The sequence below is a fragment of the Poromitra crassiceps genome (assembly GCF_964638095.1).
Source record: "Poromitra crassiceps genome assembly, contig: HAP1_SCAFFOLD_2054, whole genome shotgun sequence".
Lineage (NCBI taxonomy): Eukaryota > Metazoa > Chordata > Actinopteri > Beryciformes > Melamphaidae > Poromitra > Poromitra crassiceps.
In genome coordinates, this window is record NW_028150371.1 from 1 (window position 1) to 13340 (window position 13340).

Here is a 13340-nt window from a genome sequence, read left to right on the forward strand (position 1 = left end):
CGCACGCACGCACGCACGCACGCACGCACGCACGCACGCACACACACACACACACACACACACACACACACACACACACACACACACACACACACACACACACACACACACACACACACACACACAGGTTCAATCCCTATTCCATACCACAGCAAATTTGTATTTTAACAGCTGTGTGTCTAAATGTCCTTGAGCCTACTTAGTCATTGTAAGTAGCATTGGAGGATAGATCATAATGTAAATATTAAAGCACAAACTCTGACACACACTCTCCACCCCCACAAACACATATCTCAGCTACACACACTCTCCACCCCCACAAACACACATCTCAGCTACACACACTCTCCAACCCACTCACCCCCACAAACACACATCTCAGCTACACACACTCTCCAACCCACTCACCCCCACAAACACACATCTCAGCTACACACACTCTCCACCCCCACAAACACACATCTCAGCTACACACACTCTCCACCCCCACAAACACACATCTCAGCTACACACACTCTCCACCCCCACAAACACACATCTCAGCTACACACACTCTCCACCCCCACAAACACATATCTCAGCTACACACACTCTCCACCCCCACAAACACATACAGCAGTGATTCCCAACTTTTTTCTGACTCATGGCCCATTTGAAAATCTCAAAAATGTTCACGGCCCACATCCGACCATAAACAGTACGGAGGCCAAATAATGTCTTCTCAGAGAGCTTTTTATTTTAAAGATAAAAGGAGCTGTCCATCAGCACCACACAGAAGTCAGAAACTAAAAGTGAGGGGGTGTCTGCAATAGAGTAATTAACAACGCACGCATGCACGCACGCACGCACACACACGCACGCACGCATGCACGCACGCGCACACACACACACACACACACACACACACACACACACACACGCACACACACACACACACACAGCACATGCCCTCACTCTATGGGTGCTGGTGCGGGACAGGTGCGTGGGCACAGGGCTCGGGGTGGAGCTGTGGTTGGGCAGGAAGTGATCAAGGCAGTAGAGGTCTCTGGTGGAGCTGGACTTTGGTGGTGGAGGAGGTGTCGGCTTGCTGGCTCGGCCAATCAGCAGATGGACTCTCTCTCCGCTGGCCTATGAAGTCAGAGTCAGCGCGTTAGCAACAACCCCATATAAACAGTGCAGTAGGGCTGGGCAATAATTTGATTTTGATGATATGAAGATATTTTAATATCGTGACACATTTATCCCATCTAAATTGATGATGGCAAGCAAATTTAAAAATACAAACTCTCGTAAAACAAGGTATGGTAGGAATATTATTTGAATAATTTTGATTTCTTTGACATCAAACCGAACATTACCATTCGGTTCAATGAGATGAACATTAATTTGATTATTTAACATGATTTTTCATACATTAACCATATGAGTATGGTTGGGTACCGCAACCCGGTACCGGTACCTTTACAACCAGTACTACCAGTACCAAATTACAACGCAGAATTAGGTGCCTCATTTCGGGGCCATGCCCGAGCTGCTGAGTGAAATATCTGCCCTCTGGTGCTCTGAAACACACCTTCACTAACATTATCGTTTTGAGCGTGCCACTTGAAATCCTCTTTAAATAAAAAAATCACTTTAAATCCACTTTCAATTTTAAAATGTATCGGTTCAAGCACAGTTTAGGCACCGATAGCGTTTTAAAAGTATTGTTTTACCACCGGTACCGAAAAAATACGAAAAAAAATACCCCGAATACGTATATTGATATTGAGAAAGATCCTTATGATTATTGTGAGATTATTGTTTTCAACCATATCGGCCAACCATATCCATTCTTACCTGTATGATCTGTGCGGCCTGTTCTGGAGTGCCGTGGTGGAGGTCCTGCTCGTTGACGGCCAGCACGCGGTCATTGCTGCACAGCCTGCCGTCCTTGGCCGCCAGCCCTCCCTCTAGCAGGTCCAGCACGAACACGCCCGCCTCGTCGGTCCTCCGCACCAGCTTGATGCCCAGCTGCTCCGACGAGTCGCGCTTGTTCAGGGTGATCCTCAGGCTGGCCGGGCTGGAGGGGGTGCCCTCGGGGGTGGAGCAGGGGGCCTGGGGCACGGCCGGCGTGGAGGAGGAAGAGGAGGGAGGGGCCCGGGATGCGCAGCGGCGCTCCCGCAGCACCGTGAGTTGCAGAGTGGCGCAGGGGCGCGCCAGCGTCGAGCGGGCAACACTGTGCGGCACGTTACTGATGTCCACATTGTTCACCTGGGGAGAGAGGGCCGTTAGAGAGAGGTTAGACGCTGTTGAAACAGTGATGGATGGTGGTTTTAGGAGGAGGAAAAGATGATTTGCAAGGCATCAGAAACATCAAGACAGGACTGAGAGGAGGTGTGACGGCAATATGGTGGCAGCCTGAAGGTTAGAGAAGCTGGATCATGATGGGGAAAAGAATCTCCATATAGGAAGTGAATGAATAATACTATAGCCTCCCTTAACAGCTACGATCAAGGTGAACCTTGAGCAAAGTACTTAACCACTAATTGCTCAAGTGATAAGCTGAACAGTGGCCAACACTGAAAACGAGTGGACATGTTCCTCTAAATCTTCCCCGGATAAAGCCAAGGCCAAGCAGCACTGAAGAAAGACAATAGAAATTGACGTTTGAAGGTCCTCACCTGCAGTATCTGATCCCCAGCCAGCAGCCTGCCGTCGCGTGCGATGACCCCGTCACGGTACACTTCCTGAATCACAATGTTAATGAGCGGCGTCTCATTCCCCCCCACGATGCTGATGCCCAGCTCGACGTACGGGTTTGCCCGGTGGACCTCTATGGTGGTTATCTCTCCTTCAGGAAGGGAGGGCAACTTTACACAGCCTTGACGGACACACATGAAATCACGTTACAAAGTTGCATTTCAAATTTCTATTTCAGATCTTCCTATAGGATAATCATGTCTGAATGTGATTATATCACCTAGAAACACTGCTGGCAGAGAAAGTGTGTGTGGGGAAAGTAATGCCCTCCTTTCCCTACTTTCTCGATGTCCCATTGAGCAAGGCACTAACTTAACCCCAGCTGCTCTAGTGGGCAACAGCAGCAGACTGCGGTTGTATTGGGCAGGTGTGAATATGAAGTAGGGTAGGGTGTTGGAAAAGAGAACAGCCGAATTTCCCTGGATAATTTAAGGTTTAAAATAAACTCTGAGACTACTCGGACTCACACAAAAGGTATAATTTCACATCTTATATCACTAGTATTCAACCCTAGGGAAGATGCTCATTCAAATGGAAGAGGCGGTACCGTACCCTCTTCAGCGGAGAGAGGCGGAGACTCGGGGCAGTCCCAGCCAGAGGAGGCGGAGCTAACGGAGCGGAGGAGGTGGATGCAGGGATTACTGAGGGGCCGCTTCACCCTGGGCACAACACACTCCAACCCTACCACACCTAGAAAGAGAGAGAGGGACAGAGAGAGAGAGAGACTAAGAATGAGAGGTTAATAACACACACGTTCGTTAGGTTACGTGGATATCTTTGCTACTGTGCCTTATCACTGGATTTAGCTCGACTGGATGCTATGTACAATCTAAAGGTCTTCACTTTATCTTATCATCTGAGGCTGACAGAAGTTTCAAGCAAGGATGAGGCCAGCGGAAGAACTCACTGTCTTCCTCGGTGCTTTCCTCGAAGGCGGGGTTGTCGAGTCCGGGGTCGTCTGTCCACACGGGCCCGTCGCTGCTGCAGGCGGTGGGGGGGTCCGGGGGCGGCGAGGGGTCGCTCTCCCTCAGGTCTGTTTGCGGCGAGCGGGGCGACCTGGGGGGGCTGGTCGCCATCGCTTGCTCATCCCCACTCTCGGACCGTGGGCCGTCCACGCTTGTCTGCTGACACCGCGTCCCGGGACACCTTTCAGCGAGCAACAGACGGGTGTAATAAAAAAGCTATCCGGTGTCAGTCAGCCAGTCTGTTAGACATGTACGGAAAAAAGTTCCACAACAATTAATGTAATGTTGTTTTGATCAAGTTCCCCCCCTAGCCCCTAGCACATGCTTCCTGCACTAGTGCAGCGACCAGGACACATACCCTTAATCCGGCTTCTCACCCACAGACACGGCCAATTGTGCCTGTATGGACGCCCGAACAAGCCGGAGGCGACACGGGGGCTTGAACCTGCGACCCTTGTGCTGGTAGGCAGTCAATTAATGTAATGTGATACTTTATTGATGTGTACAGGGGAAATCTAGTCTTACTTTGCCCCTTCACTCGTGCTCATGTCATGGACCCTTCAACAGGGCAGATTCTTGCTCATATGGGTGAAAATACACACACACACTGCCCAGTCTCTCTCAATGTCTCCTCACACCACGGCTCTTCTACCCACTTTGAGAGACACATGCCGTCTGCAGTGTTTAACCTGTCCACACTTGCACGCCCTCTGTAACAAGATCAACCGCTCCACCTTGGCCACCGCAGAACACTGTGGTCTGGCATACTTGCCATTTAATCTAATAGACGGTGTCCAATCCTTAATCTTCGACACAAACAATGCTGATTGACAAAGTCACACCGCGGCAGCCGAGTCGTCCCGCCCTTGGCTCCTGCTCACTGTATCTTAGACCAGGGCTTTTCAAAGTCTGAGACTGTGGGCCTCCCCCCAGACAAAGCTTGGAAAAAGGAGCCCCCTTGCTCAATTCCTGGATGCCTATGGGCTCATGATTAAATTATTTGATCTCATAGACACTCAACAATTGAGCCAAGATAGCCTGATATTACTGTCTGACATACTTCAGACTACATCAAATACATAAAAGGTCTGTCTGAAGGCATTTATTAGTTTCTGACTCTGGGAAAGTGGGAAGAAAACAGTAAAATTCTCCAAAACGACTGTATCTCTGATCTATGTGATCTCATTTTGATAACTAATGTCATATTTTTTCACTTCCATTCACTGAGCCTCCCCTGAAACTGTTTGGAGCCCCCCTGTGGAGGCCCACCTCCCACTTTCTGAAAACCTCCGTCTTAGACCTAAGTCTACATGGCAGAGGAGAGGCTCCTACTGTATCTTAGACCTACGTCTGCATGGCAGAGGAGAGGCTCCTACTGTATCTTAGACCTAAGTCTACATGGCAGAGGAGAGGCTCCTACTGTATCTTAGACCTAAGTCTACATGGCAGAGGAGAGGCTCCCACTGTATCTTAGACCTAAGTCTACATGGCAGAGGAGAGGCTCCTACTGTATCTTAGACCTAAGTCTACATGGCAGAGGAGAGGCTCCTACTGTATCTTAGACCTAAGTCTGCATGGCAGAGGAGAGGCTCCCACTGTATCTTAGACCTAAGTCTACATGGCAGAGGAGAGGCTCCTACTGTATCTTAGACCTAAGTCTACATGGCAGAGGAGAGGCTCCCACTGTATCTTAGACCTAAGTCTGCATGGCAGAGGAGAGGCTCCTACTGTATCTTAGACCTAAGTCTACATGGCAGAGGAGAGGCTCCTACTGTATCTTAGACCTAAGTCTACATGGCAGAGGAGAGGCTCCTAGTGGTTCTTAGACCTAAGTCTGCATGGCAGAGGAGAGGCTCCTACTGTATCTTAGACCTAAGTCTACATGGCAGAGGAGAGGCTCCTACTGTATCTTAGACCTAAGTCTGCATGGCAGAGGAGAGGCTCCCACTGTATCTTAGACCTAAGTCTGCATGGCAGAGGAGACGCTCCTACTGTATCTTAGACCTAAGTCTGCGTGGCAGAGGAGAGGCTCCTAGTGGTTCTTAGACCTAAGTCTACATGGCAGAGGAGAGGCTCCTAGTGGTTCTTAGACCTAAGTCTGCATGGCAGAGGAGAGGCTCCCACTGTATCTTAGACCTAAGTCTGCATGGCAGAGGAGAGGCTCCTAGTGGTTCTTAGACCTAAGTCTACATGGCAGAGGAGAGGCTCCTAGTGGTTCTTAGACCTAAGTCTGCATGGCAGAGGAGAGGCTCCTAGTGGTTCTTAGACCTAAGTCTGCATGGCAGAGGAGAGGCTCCTACTGTATCTTAGACCTAAGTCTGCATGGCAGAGGAGAGGCTCCTAGTGGTTCTTAGACCTAGGTCTACATGGCAGAGGAGAGGCTCCTACTGTATCTTAGACCTAAGTCTGCATGGCAGAGGAGAGGCTCCTAGTGTTTCTTAGACCTAAGTCTGCATGGCAGAGGAGAGGCTCCTAGTGGTTCTTAGACCTAAGTCTGCATGGCAGAGGAGAGGCTCCTACTGTATCTTAGACCTAAGTCTGCATGGCAGAGGAGAGGCTCCTAGTGGTTCTTAGACCTAAGTCTACATGGCAGAGGAGAGGCTCCTAGTGGTTCTTAGACCTAAGTCTGCATGGCAGAGGAGAGGCTCCCACTGTATCTTAGACCTAAGTCTGCATGGCAGAGGAGAGGCTCCTAGTGGTTCTTAGACCTAAGTCTACATGGCAGAGGAGAGGCTCCTAGTGGTTCTTAGACCTAAGTCTGCATGGCAGAGGAGAGGCTCCTAGTGGTTCTTAGACCTAAGTCTACATGGCAGAGGAGAGGCTCCTAGTGGTTCTTAGACCTAAGTCTGCATGGCAGAGGAGGGGCTCCTACTGTATCTTAGACCTAAGTCTGCATGGCAGAGGAGAGGCTCCTAGTGGTTCTTAGACCTAGGTCTACATGGCAGAGGAGAGGCTCCTACTGTATCTTAGACCTAAGTCTGCATGGCAGAGGAGAGGCTCCTAGTGTTTCTTAGACCTAAGTCTGCATGGCAGAGGAGAGGCTCCTAGTGGTTCTTAGACCTAAGTCTGCATGGCAGAGGAGAGGCTCCTACTGTATCTTAGACCTAAGTCTGCATGGCAGAGGAGAGGCTCCTAGTGGTTATTAGTCCTAGGTCTGCATGGCAGAGGAGAGGCTCCTAGTGGTTATTAGACCTAGGTCTGCATGGCAGAGGAGAGGCTCCTACTGTATCTTAGACCTAAGTCTGCATGGCAGAGGAGAGGCTCCTAGTGGTTCTTAGACCTAAGTCTACATGGCAGAGGAGAGGCTCCTAGTGGTTCTTAGACCTAAGTCTGCATGGCAGAGGAGAGGCTCCTAGTGGTTCTTAGACCTAAGTCTGCATGGCAGAGGAGAGGCTCCTACTGTATCTTAGACCTAATTCTGCATGGCAGAGGAGAGGCTCCTAGTGGTTCTTAGACCTAGGTCTGCATGGCAGAGGAGAGGCTCCTACTGTATCTTAGACCTAAGTCTACATGGCAGAGGAGAGGCGAGGTTTAATCTTTACCCTACTAAAGAATGTCACGTCAGCCCTCACACTGACCTCTTTTGTCTGAACCCGTCTTTCCCTGTCTTTTCATGGCATGGCGAGAACATTCTTCCCTCCCGAGCCTACGCTGGGATGTACCCTTCTCCAAATGTGATTGATTAAAAGGTTTGGACAAGGAGACTGTTGACAGTGAAGGTTAAATGGGTTGGAGCTATGAAATACTGAGCCACAGGTTTGACAGCTTGTCACCAGAACCGAGAAGGGCTACAGAACGTACTTTCTGTTTCTTTGGACTATCGCCACACTTTGGATACAATTTTCAAGGCATACAATTGACAAGACTAGGGGCTGTGGTAGGTGTCTCATGTCAAACCAGTTTAAGCAACAGCTTGTTAGCAATAGCTTGTTAGTGTGAGCTTGTTAAGGACAATCTCCTCTTAGAGGTGTTAAGTGGGTATTGTATAACCAGTCAAAAGGCAAGACGTCTCAACAAAGCAATGTAAGTTTCCTTAGCAACAGACATTGGTTTAAGGAATTCAACCAATCAGAGGTCTGGTCCCGAATCAATAATCATTAGATCGTGCAAGTGAACACTAATTATAATCTTGTTCCACTCAACTGGAGCTCCACGCTGGAAGCCTTTTCCCAAATGTACAGTGCACTGTATAAAAGGAAGTCTTTCCTTAAAGACTGCTTCTACGATTGCATGACTAACATGCTAGGGTCCTCTCTCCTTGTGTAAAGAATAAAGACTTGTATTCACAGAGACATCTGATTCAGCATATTAATCCAGGTATTGGTTGGTGGGTACAGCCTGAGTATAATATGTTCCAGAGTAAGTCCCTCCTTATAAACCGGTTTCAACTGATTCTTCACATACATACTGTACATGTCTGTGGTTTAGACTGTTATCATTTCTAGTAAGCTGACTCAGTCTGTAGCTGTTACTAGTACAACTAGTAGCTTCCCATCAGCACTTTCAGGTGTTGCACACCATACACACTTCACATGCTGTAGAGTCGACTGTCGATTTTTATTCTATTTTACTATGACCTGGTAAAGACAATACACACAGTCTTATCGGATCCTAAAGTTATCTATTTCTGTTATTTATTTCCCGCAATAGCATGATAAAAAGATAGGCACCAAGCAAAGTAACATCACTGTTTTAGCAATAAGTATGCTGCGTAAATTCTCCAAGTATTGCTACATTTCTTCAGACAGCCTTTCACATGTTGAATTGACACTATTTTCATCCACGTAACAACCGACAACATGTTATCTCACACTCATACATACAATTGTCTTTCTCACTGATAACGAGAGGGACAGAGAAAGGAAGAAAGCAAGCAAGAGTGTGAGAGTGTGTGTGTGTGTGTGTGTGTGTGTGTGTGTGTGTGTGTGTGTGTGTGTGTGTGTGTGTGTGTGTGTGTGAGAGAGAGAGAGAGCGAGAGAGTAGCTAGATCAGAGAGAAAGCGAAGAAGCGGGAGAGAGAAAATGCCATCTTGCCATCCCAAGTGCAGCTGACCTGACGTCCTGCATTGTTAACTCACCAGAGGCCAGGGTTGCCTTTGGCTGTTTCACAGAAGAAATGGTTGAAAAGGTCTCTGGTGTTGAAGTTGCTCAGCATGGTTGCAGAATGAGACCACAGAGCTTCTTGTCAGCCAACCCATGACTGCGGTAGGGAAACACTAATCCCCCGTCACATGACTTACAGCCCAATAATCCCCTCAGGATCTCACATCACCTGGTCCAAATGGGTCAGAAGCCAAACCATGTGGATGGACTGAGACCCTTTAAGATGACAGTGGTTGAGTCTAACCATTCTGGACTAAGATCTACGGTACATAGTGAATCTTGCCTGGTTCCCAATGGAAAGTATGGAGGCATTTCAAATGCATACCACTCTTCGACCCATGGTTATTAAGATGATGTTTGGAGAATATACATGTACTACGCGTGCTCGATGCCTATAGAGGCTCGGCCTCACCCATAGCTCTTATGACATCACTGATGACCACTGCGTGTCGCTGCCTCACCTGCTCTATGACATCGTAATTAGGGCAATCACCTAATTAAGAAATCCAGCTTCGTCAGGTCACCGGCACAGCCCAGGGGCGGAAGCCATCGTCTCCGTCTGGTTCCTCCCGATTCTACCTGTTTATACTCCCATCACTTATATAGCCTCACACTGATGGCATCAGTGATAATGTCATCAGTGATCAGTGATGACATCACATCGTCACTGATGACATCACATAAAAAATCCAACTCCATCATCACTGATGTCACTATGACATCACTGATCAGTCTTGTCACAATGCATCCTTGTGTGTGTGTGTGTGTGTGTGTGTGTGTGTGTGTGTGTGTGCATGCCCTTATGACATAACTTTTGACATCACTGATGACATCACTGATGACATCATATCGTTAGCTAATTAGCTTAATTAAAAAATCCGGCTCTGTCAGGTCACCCACACTGGTGCCCTTTACACCCCCTGAAAGTTTCAGCCTGATCGGACTTGAAACGGCGTACCTGTGGCCGGACACACAATTGAAACATACAAACTATAAATATCGCCCACATACTCAATTTTATATATAGATAGTGTGCGTGCATTAGGTGACATACTTCTCAGTTTCAGTAAGTGTCCAATCCATCTGGTGTCTTTGCTACTCATCTGATTAACACCCACATAACTGCAGCTCATACCTGGCTTACGTGTCAGAAATGTGTGTGCAGAGATTAACGTGCACTGATGTGTGAAATATGAATCAAATGTGTGCCATGTGTAGCCTGTCTGTCCTGTCCATGTTCATAGCAACTCATCTGTGTGTGTGGTTCCATCTACCTGTATGTGCATGAACCTCGTACTGTATGTCTGCCTGTATGTGCATGAACATGTCATTGCGGTCTCTAGTACCTGTGTTTGAGATGTGCCTCCAGGTCACAGCGAGGCATGCTGAGGGAGCAGATTGGGTTCAAAGGGCAGGACACAGACAGCTTGTCCAGCAGCTTGTGAACCAGGATGCTGGACCTCCGGCACGCCTGCAGCTGCAGCCGCGCCCTGTCCAGCGGGCAGAAGTCCCGCTCCTGCAGGAAGCTCCGTAGGCAGCGGGCGCAGAAGGTGTGGCCGCATGGCGTGTCCAGCGGCTGGACCAGCGGCTGCAGGCAGATGTGGCACACCAGGTCATCGTCCACCTCCAGGCGGTAGTTGTAAAGGTGGTTCTCCCGGCTGCGGTGGATCTGGCCGCACTCGGAGCACAGAGCCTCCAGGACCGGCTCCGCCGGCCCGGCCGGACCCACCTCACAGCCCGGGCTGCCCATCCCTGCTCCTCCCACCCGATTTGGCTTTGGCACGAATGACTCCAGCGGGGGGCTGCGTTGGATGGAGAGGGTGGGGGGGGGAGGTCGGGATGGGGCACGTGCTCCTATCCCATAAGCTTCAGAGGATGAGCCGGTTGTGGAGAGGACAGATGCCCCCCAGTGGCCAATGGCACATCACCCTGTGGGTCAGAGGGCAGAGACGGGGGGGTTAAACAGCTGTTTCAAAAAGACGAGTGTCTGCTTCCATTTATTCATGTGGACAATACTTTGTGTACGTGTCATGAACCCACGTGTAACCTGCGTGAATGTGTGTGTGTGTGTGTGTGTGTGTGTGTGTGAGTGTGTGTGTGTGTGTGTGTGTGGTGTGTGTGTGTGTGTGTGTGTGTGGTGTGTGTGTGTGTGTGTGTGTGTGTGTGTGTGTGTTGTGTGTGTGTGTGTGTGTGTGTGTGTGTGTGTGTGTGTGTGTGTGTGTGTGTGTGTGTGTGTGTGTGTGTGTGTGGTGTGTGTGTGTGTGTGTGTGTGTGTGTGTGTGTGTGTGAGTGTGAGAGAGTGTGTGTGTGAGTGAATATATGTGTGTACGCTGAGATTATGTATTGCTGCAGCTTCTGCCCACTAATCTGACAGTATAATCTCTCTTTTGCTCTCGCTTGCTGCAATCTTCCAATTCCACAGAGAGGGAATTATGTGGGATTGAGGCAGAGAGAGGACACAGATCAGAGGAAGTGGGATTGGGAGAGCAATAAAGAGGGGAAAATGGTGCCGGGAAGAGGTAGAGAGGCTTAGAGAAAGGGAACAAGGAGAGCAAGAAAGGGTGGTGCAAGCGATTCATGGGATGAGACCTGATATCAGAGATAGGAATGGGGACAGAAAACGACAGGAAAAGGGATGGTGTGTGGAGACAAGGGAGGCGGGGGAGGCTCCAGAAGGGAATCAGACACACAGACGGCGAACATGGTCACAGCCAAGAAACTGGCAGGGATTCTTGAAACACTTCACAGCAAACAATTACTGCAGCTTGATGTTTTCTCTTTCATTGCGAGCCGTGTGCATGTGCTCTGGCCCGTCCACAGCAGAGACAGCGGCCCACTCACCAGGCGACCGAGCACAGTGGATACTGACAACTAGTCATTTCCACTGGACACATCCACATCCAAAAGCCATGTAGACCTTCTGCTAGAGTCTATTAGCTGAGACCTAGGGCTGGGCGAAAAATTCAATATTATCGTTTATCGTCTTTCAGTGGAATCATATATGATGATAATTCATTCAATTATATGATGATGATGATGATGATGATAATATGGTGATTTGGGGATATCATCATGACACACAATTCAGCTGTCTAAATTGATGATAAGCAAAGTTGACTCACTTTACTTACTTTACTTAACAAAATGAAGTTTCAAACATTTTTAAGGAATATTATTTGAGTAGGCTATTTCTATTTTGTGTCACATCGATCTCACCTAACATGACCATTCAGTTCAAGTGGATTTAATGAGATGTTGCATACGTGAGCCATATCGTGATATGTATCGATACCAAAACAATCTTTGTGTTCATCGGGATATTGATTTCAGCCCAGTCCTACCGAGACCCTCTGGGGGCTAATAAATAGCCATCGACAGGCAGCAGGGGGCGCACTTCAACACGCAGTGGGCCGGCCAAGCCACAGAGACTACCTGCCTCTGTTCAGCTGAGGGTCTGCTCCTGTCTCCATGACGACCTGGAGCCTGTTCAGTGGGGCTTGACATTCAGAGTGTAGCCGGGGAAGGATGCAGCCGAGCTACACAACAGATGCACTTCTCTCAGCAGGACGCCCTCCCTGCTACAGGCTGGAAGCTCGTCAGAGAGAGGGGAGACGATGAGAGCCCCTTGTAGGCCTGGGCAATATATCCATTATATCATTATCATGATATCGACTATTATCATGATATCATGACATGAGACTAGATATCGTATTAGATTTTAGATATTGTAATCGTGATATGGCATAAGTGTTGTCTTTTCCTGGCTTTAAAGGCTGCATTACAGTAGAAGTAAAAGTGATGTCATTTTCTGAACTTACCAGACTATTCTACCTGTTCTATTATTTGCCTTTAGCCACTTAGTCATTATATCCACATTACTGATGATTATTTATCAAATGTATCATCCTATAATAACAATGTGAAGTCTCTGTGTGTGAGTGTGTGAGCAGCAATTGTGTTGGGCCACAGCTATGCCATTTTACGTGCGATCGCGCTGAATCTTTCAGGAAGCGTAAAAAGCACCTCTGCGGGTGACCTATTTTTTTTTATTATATAATTAGGGCTGACTAAATGGGCCAAAATGGCAAACTAGTAGTGGCCAAAATGAGCCAACACAAGTTCAGCACCATGGAGAGCTCCATTCGTTAGCTACTGATGGAGCTCAGGGAAGTGGACTATGAAAACCCTCTGGGGAGAGAGAGGAGAGGCTGCATGCCAACTCTGCGAGTGAGGCCTGACTAAATGGCTAGTCACATAGGGACGGCTATTCTGCTAGTTGTATACATATTTTGTGAAAGCACCAGTAGTCATCCCGACAATATTGTCGCAATATCGATGTATTTGGTCAAAAATATTGTGATAGGCTATTTGATCTTGTCCATATCGCCTAGCCCTATCGTGTTTTAATAAAAGTGCTTGTGACATGTCACATGATGTGACTTTGACTTACAACTGAACATTGATCCCACTTCATAGAAAATACCATGATATGATTTTTGATCCATATCACCCAGCCAGCGCTAGACCCTTC

At 48.3% G+C, this 13340-nt stretch overlaps 1 protein-coding gene across 1 annotated transcript; it reads right to left on the minus strand.

Annotated features, from left to right (window-relative positions):
* Positions 1 to 954: 954 nt before the first annotated feature.
* On the minus strand, positions 955 to 10559 carry LOC310772132 (ligand of Numb protein X 2-like; the record flags this gene model as incomplete). Its single annotated transcript, XM_083664586.1, has 6 exons — positions 955 to 1128; positions 1840 to 2253; positions 2664 to 2863; positions 3295 to 3432; positions 3650 to 3888; positions 10156 to 10559. Coding segments are annotated over 6 exons (1569 nt in total), but the record flags the coding sequence as incomplete, so codon positions are not given.
* Positions 10560 to 13340: the final 2781 nt, after the last annotated feature.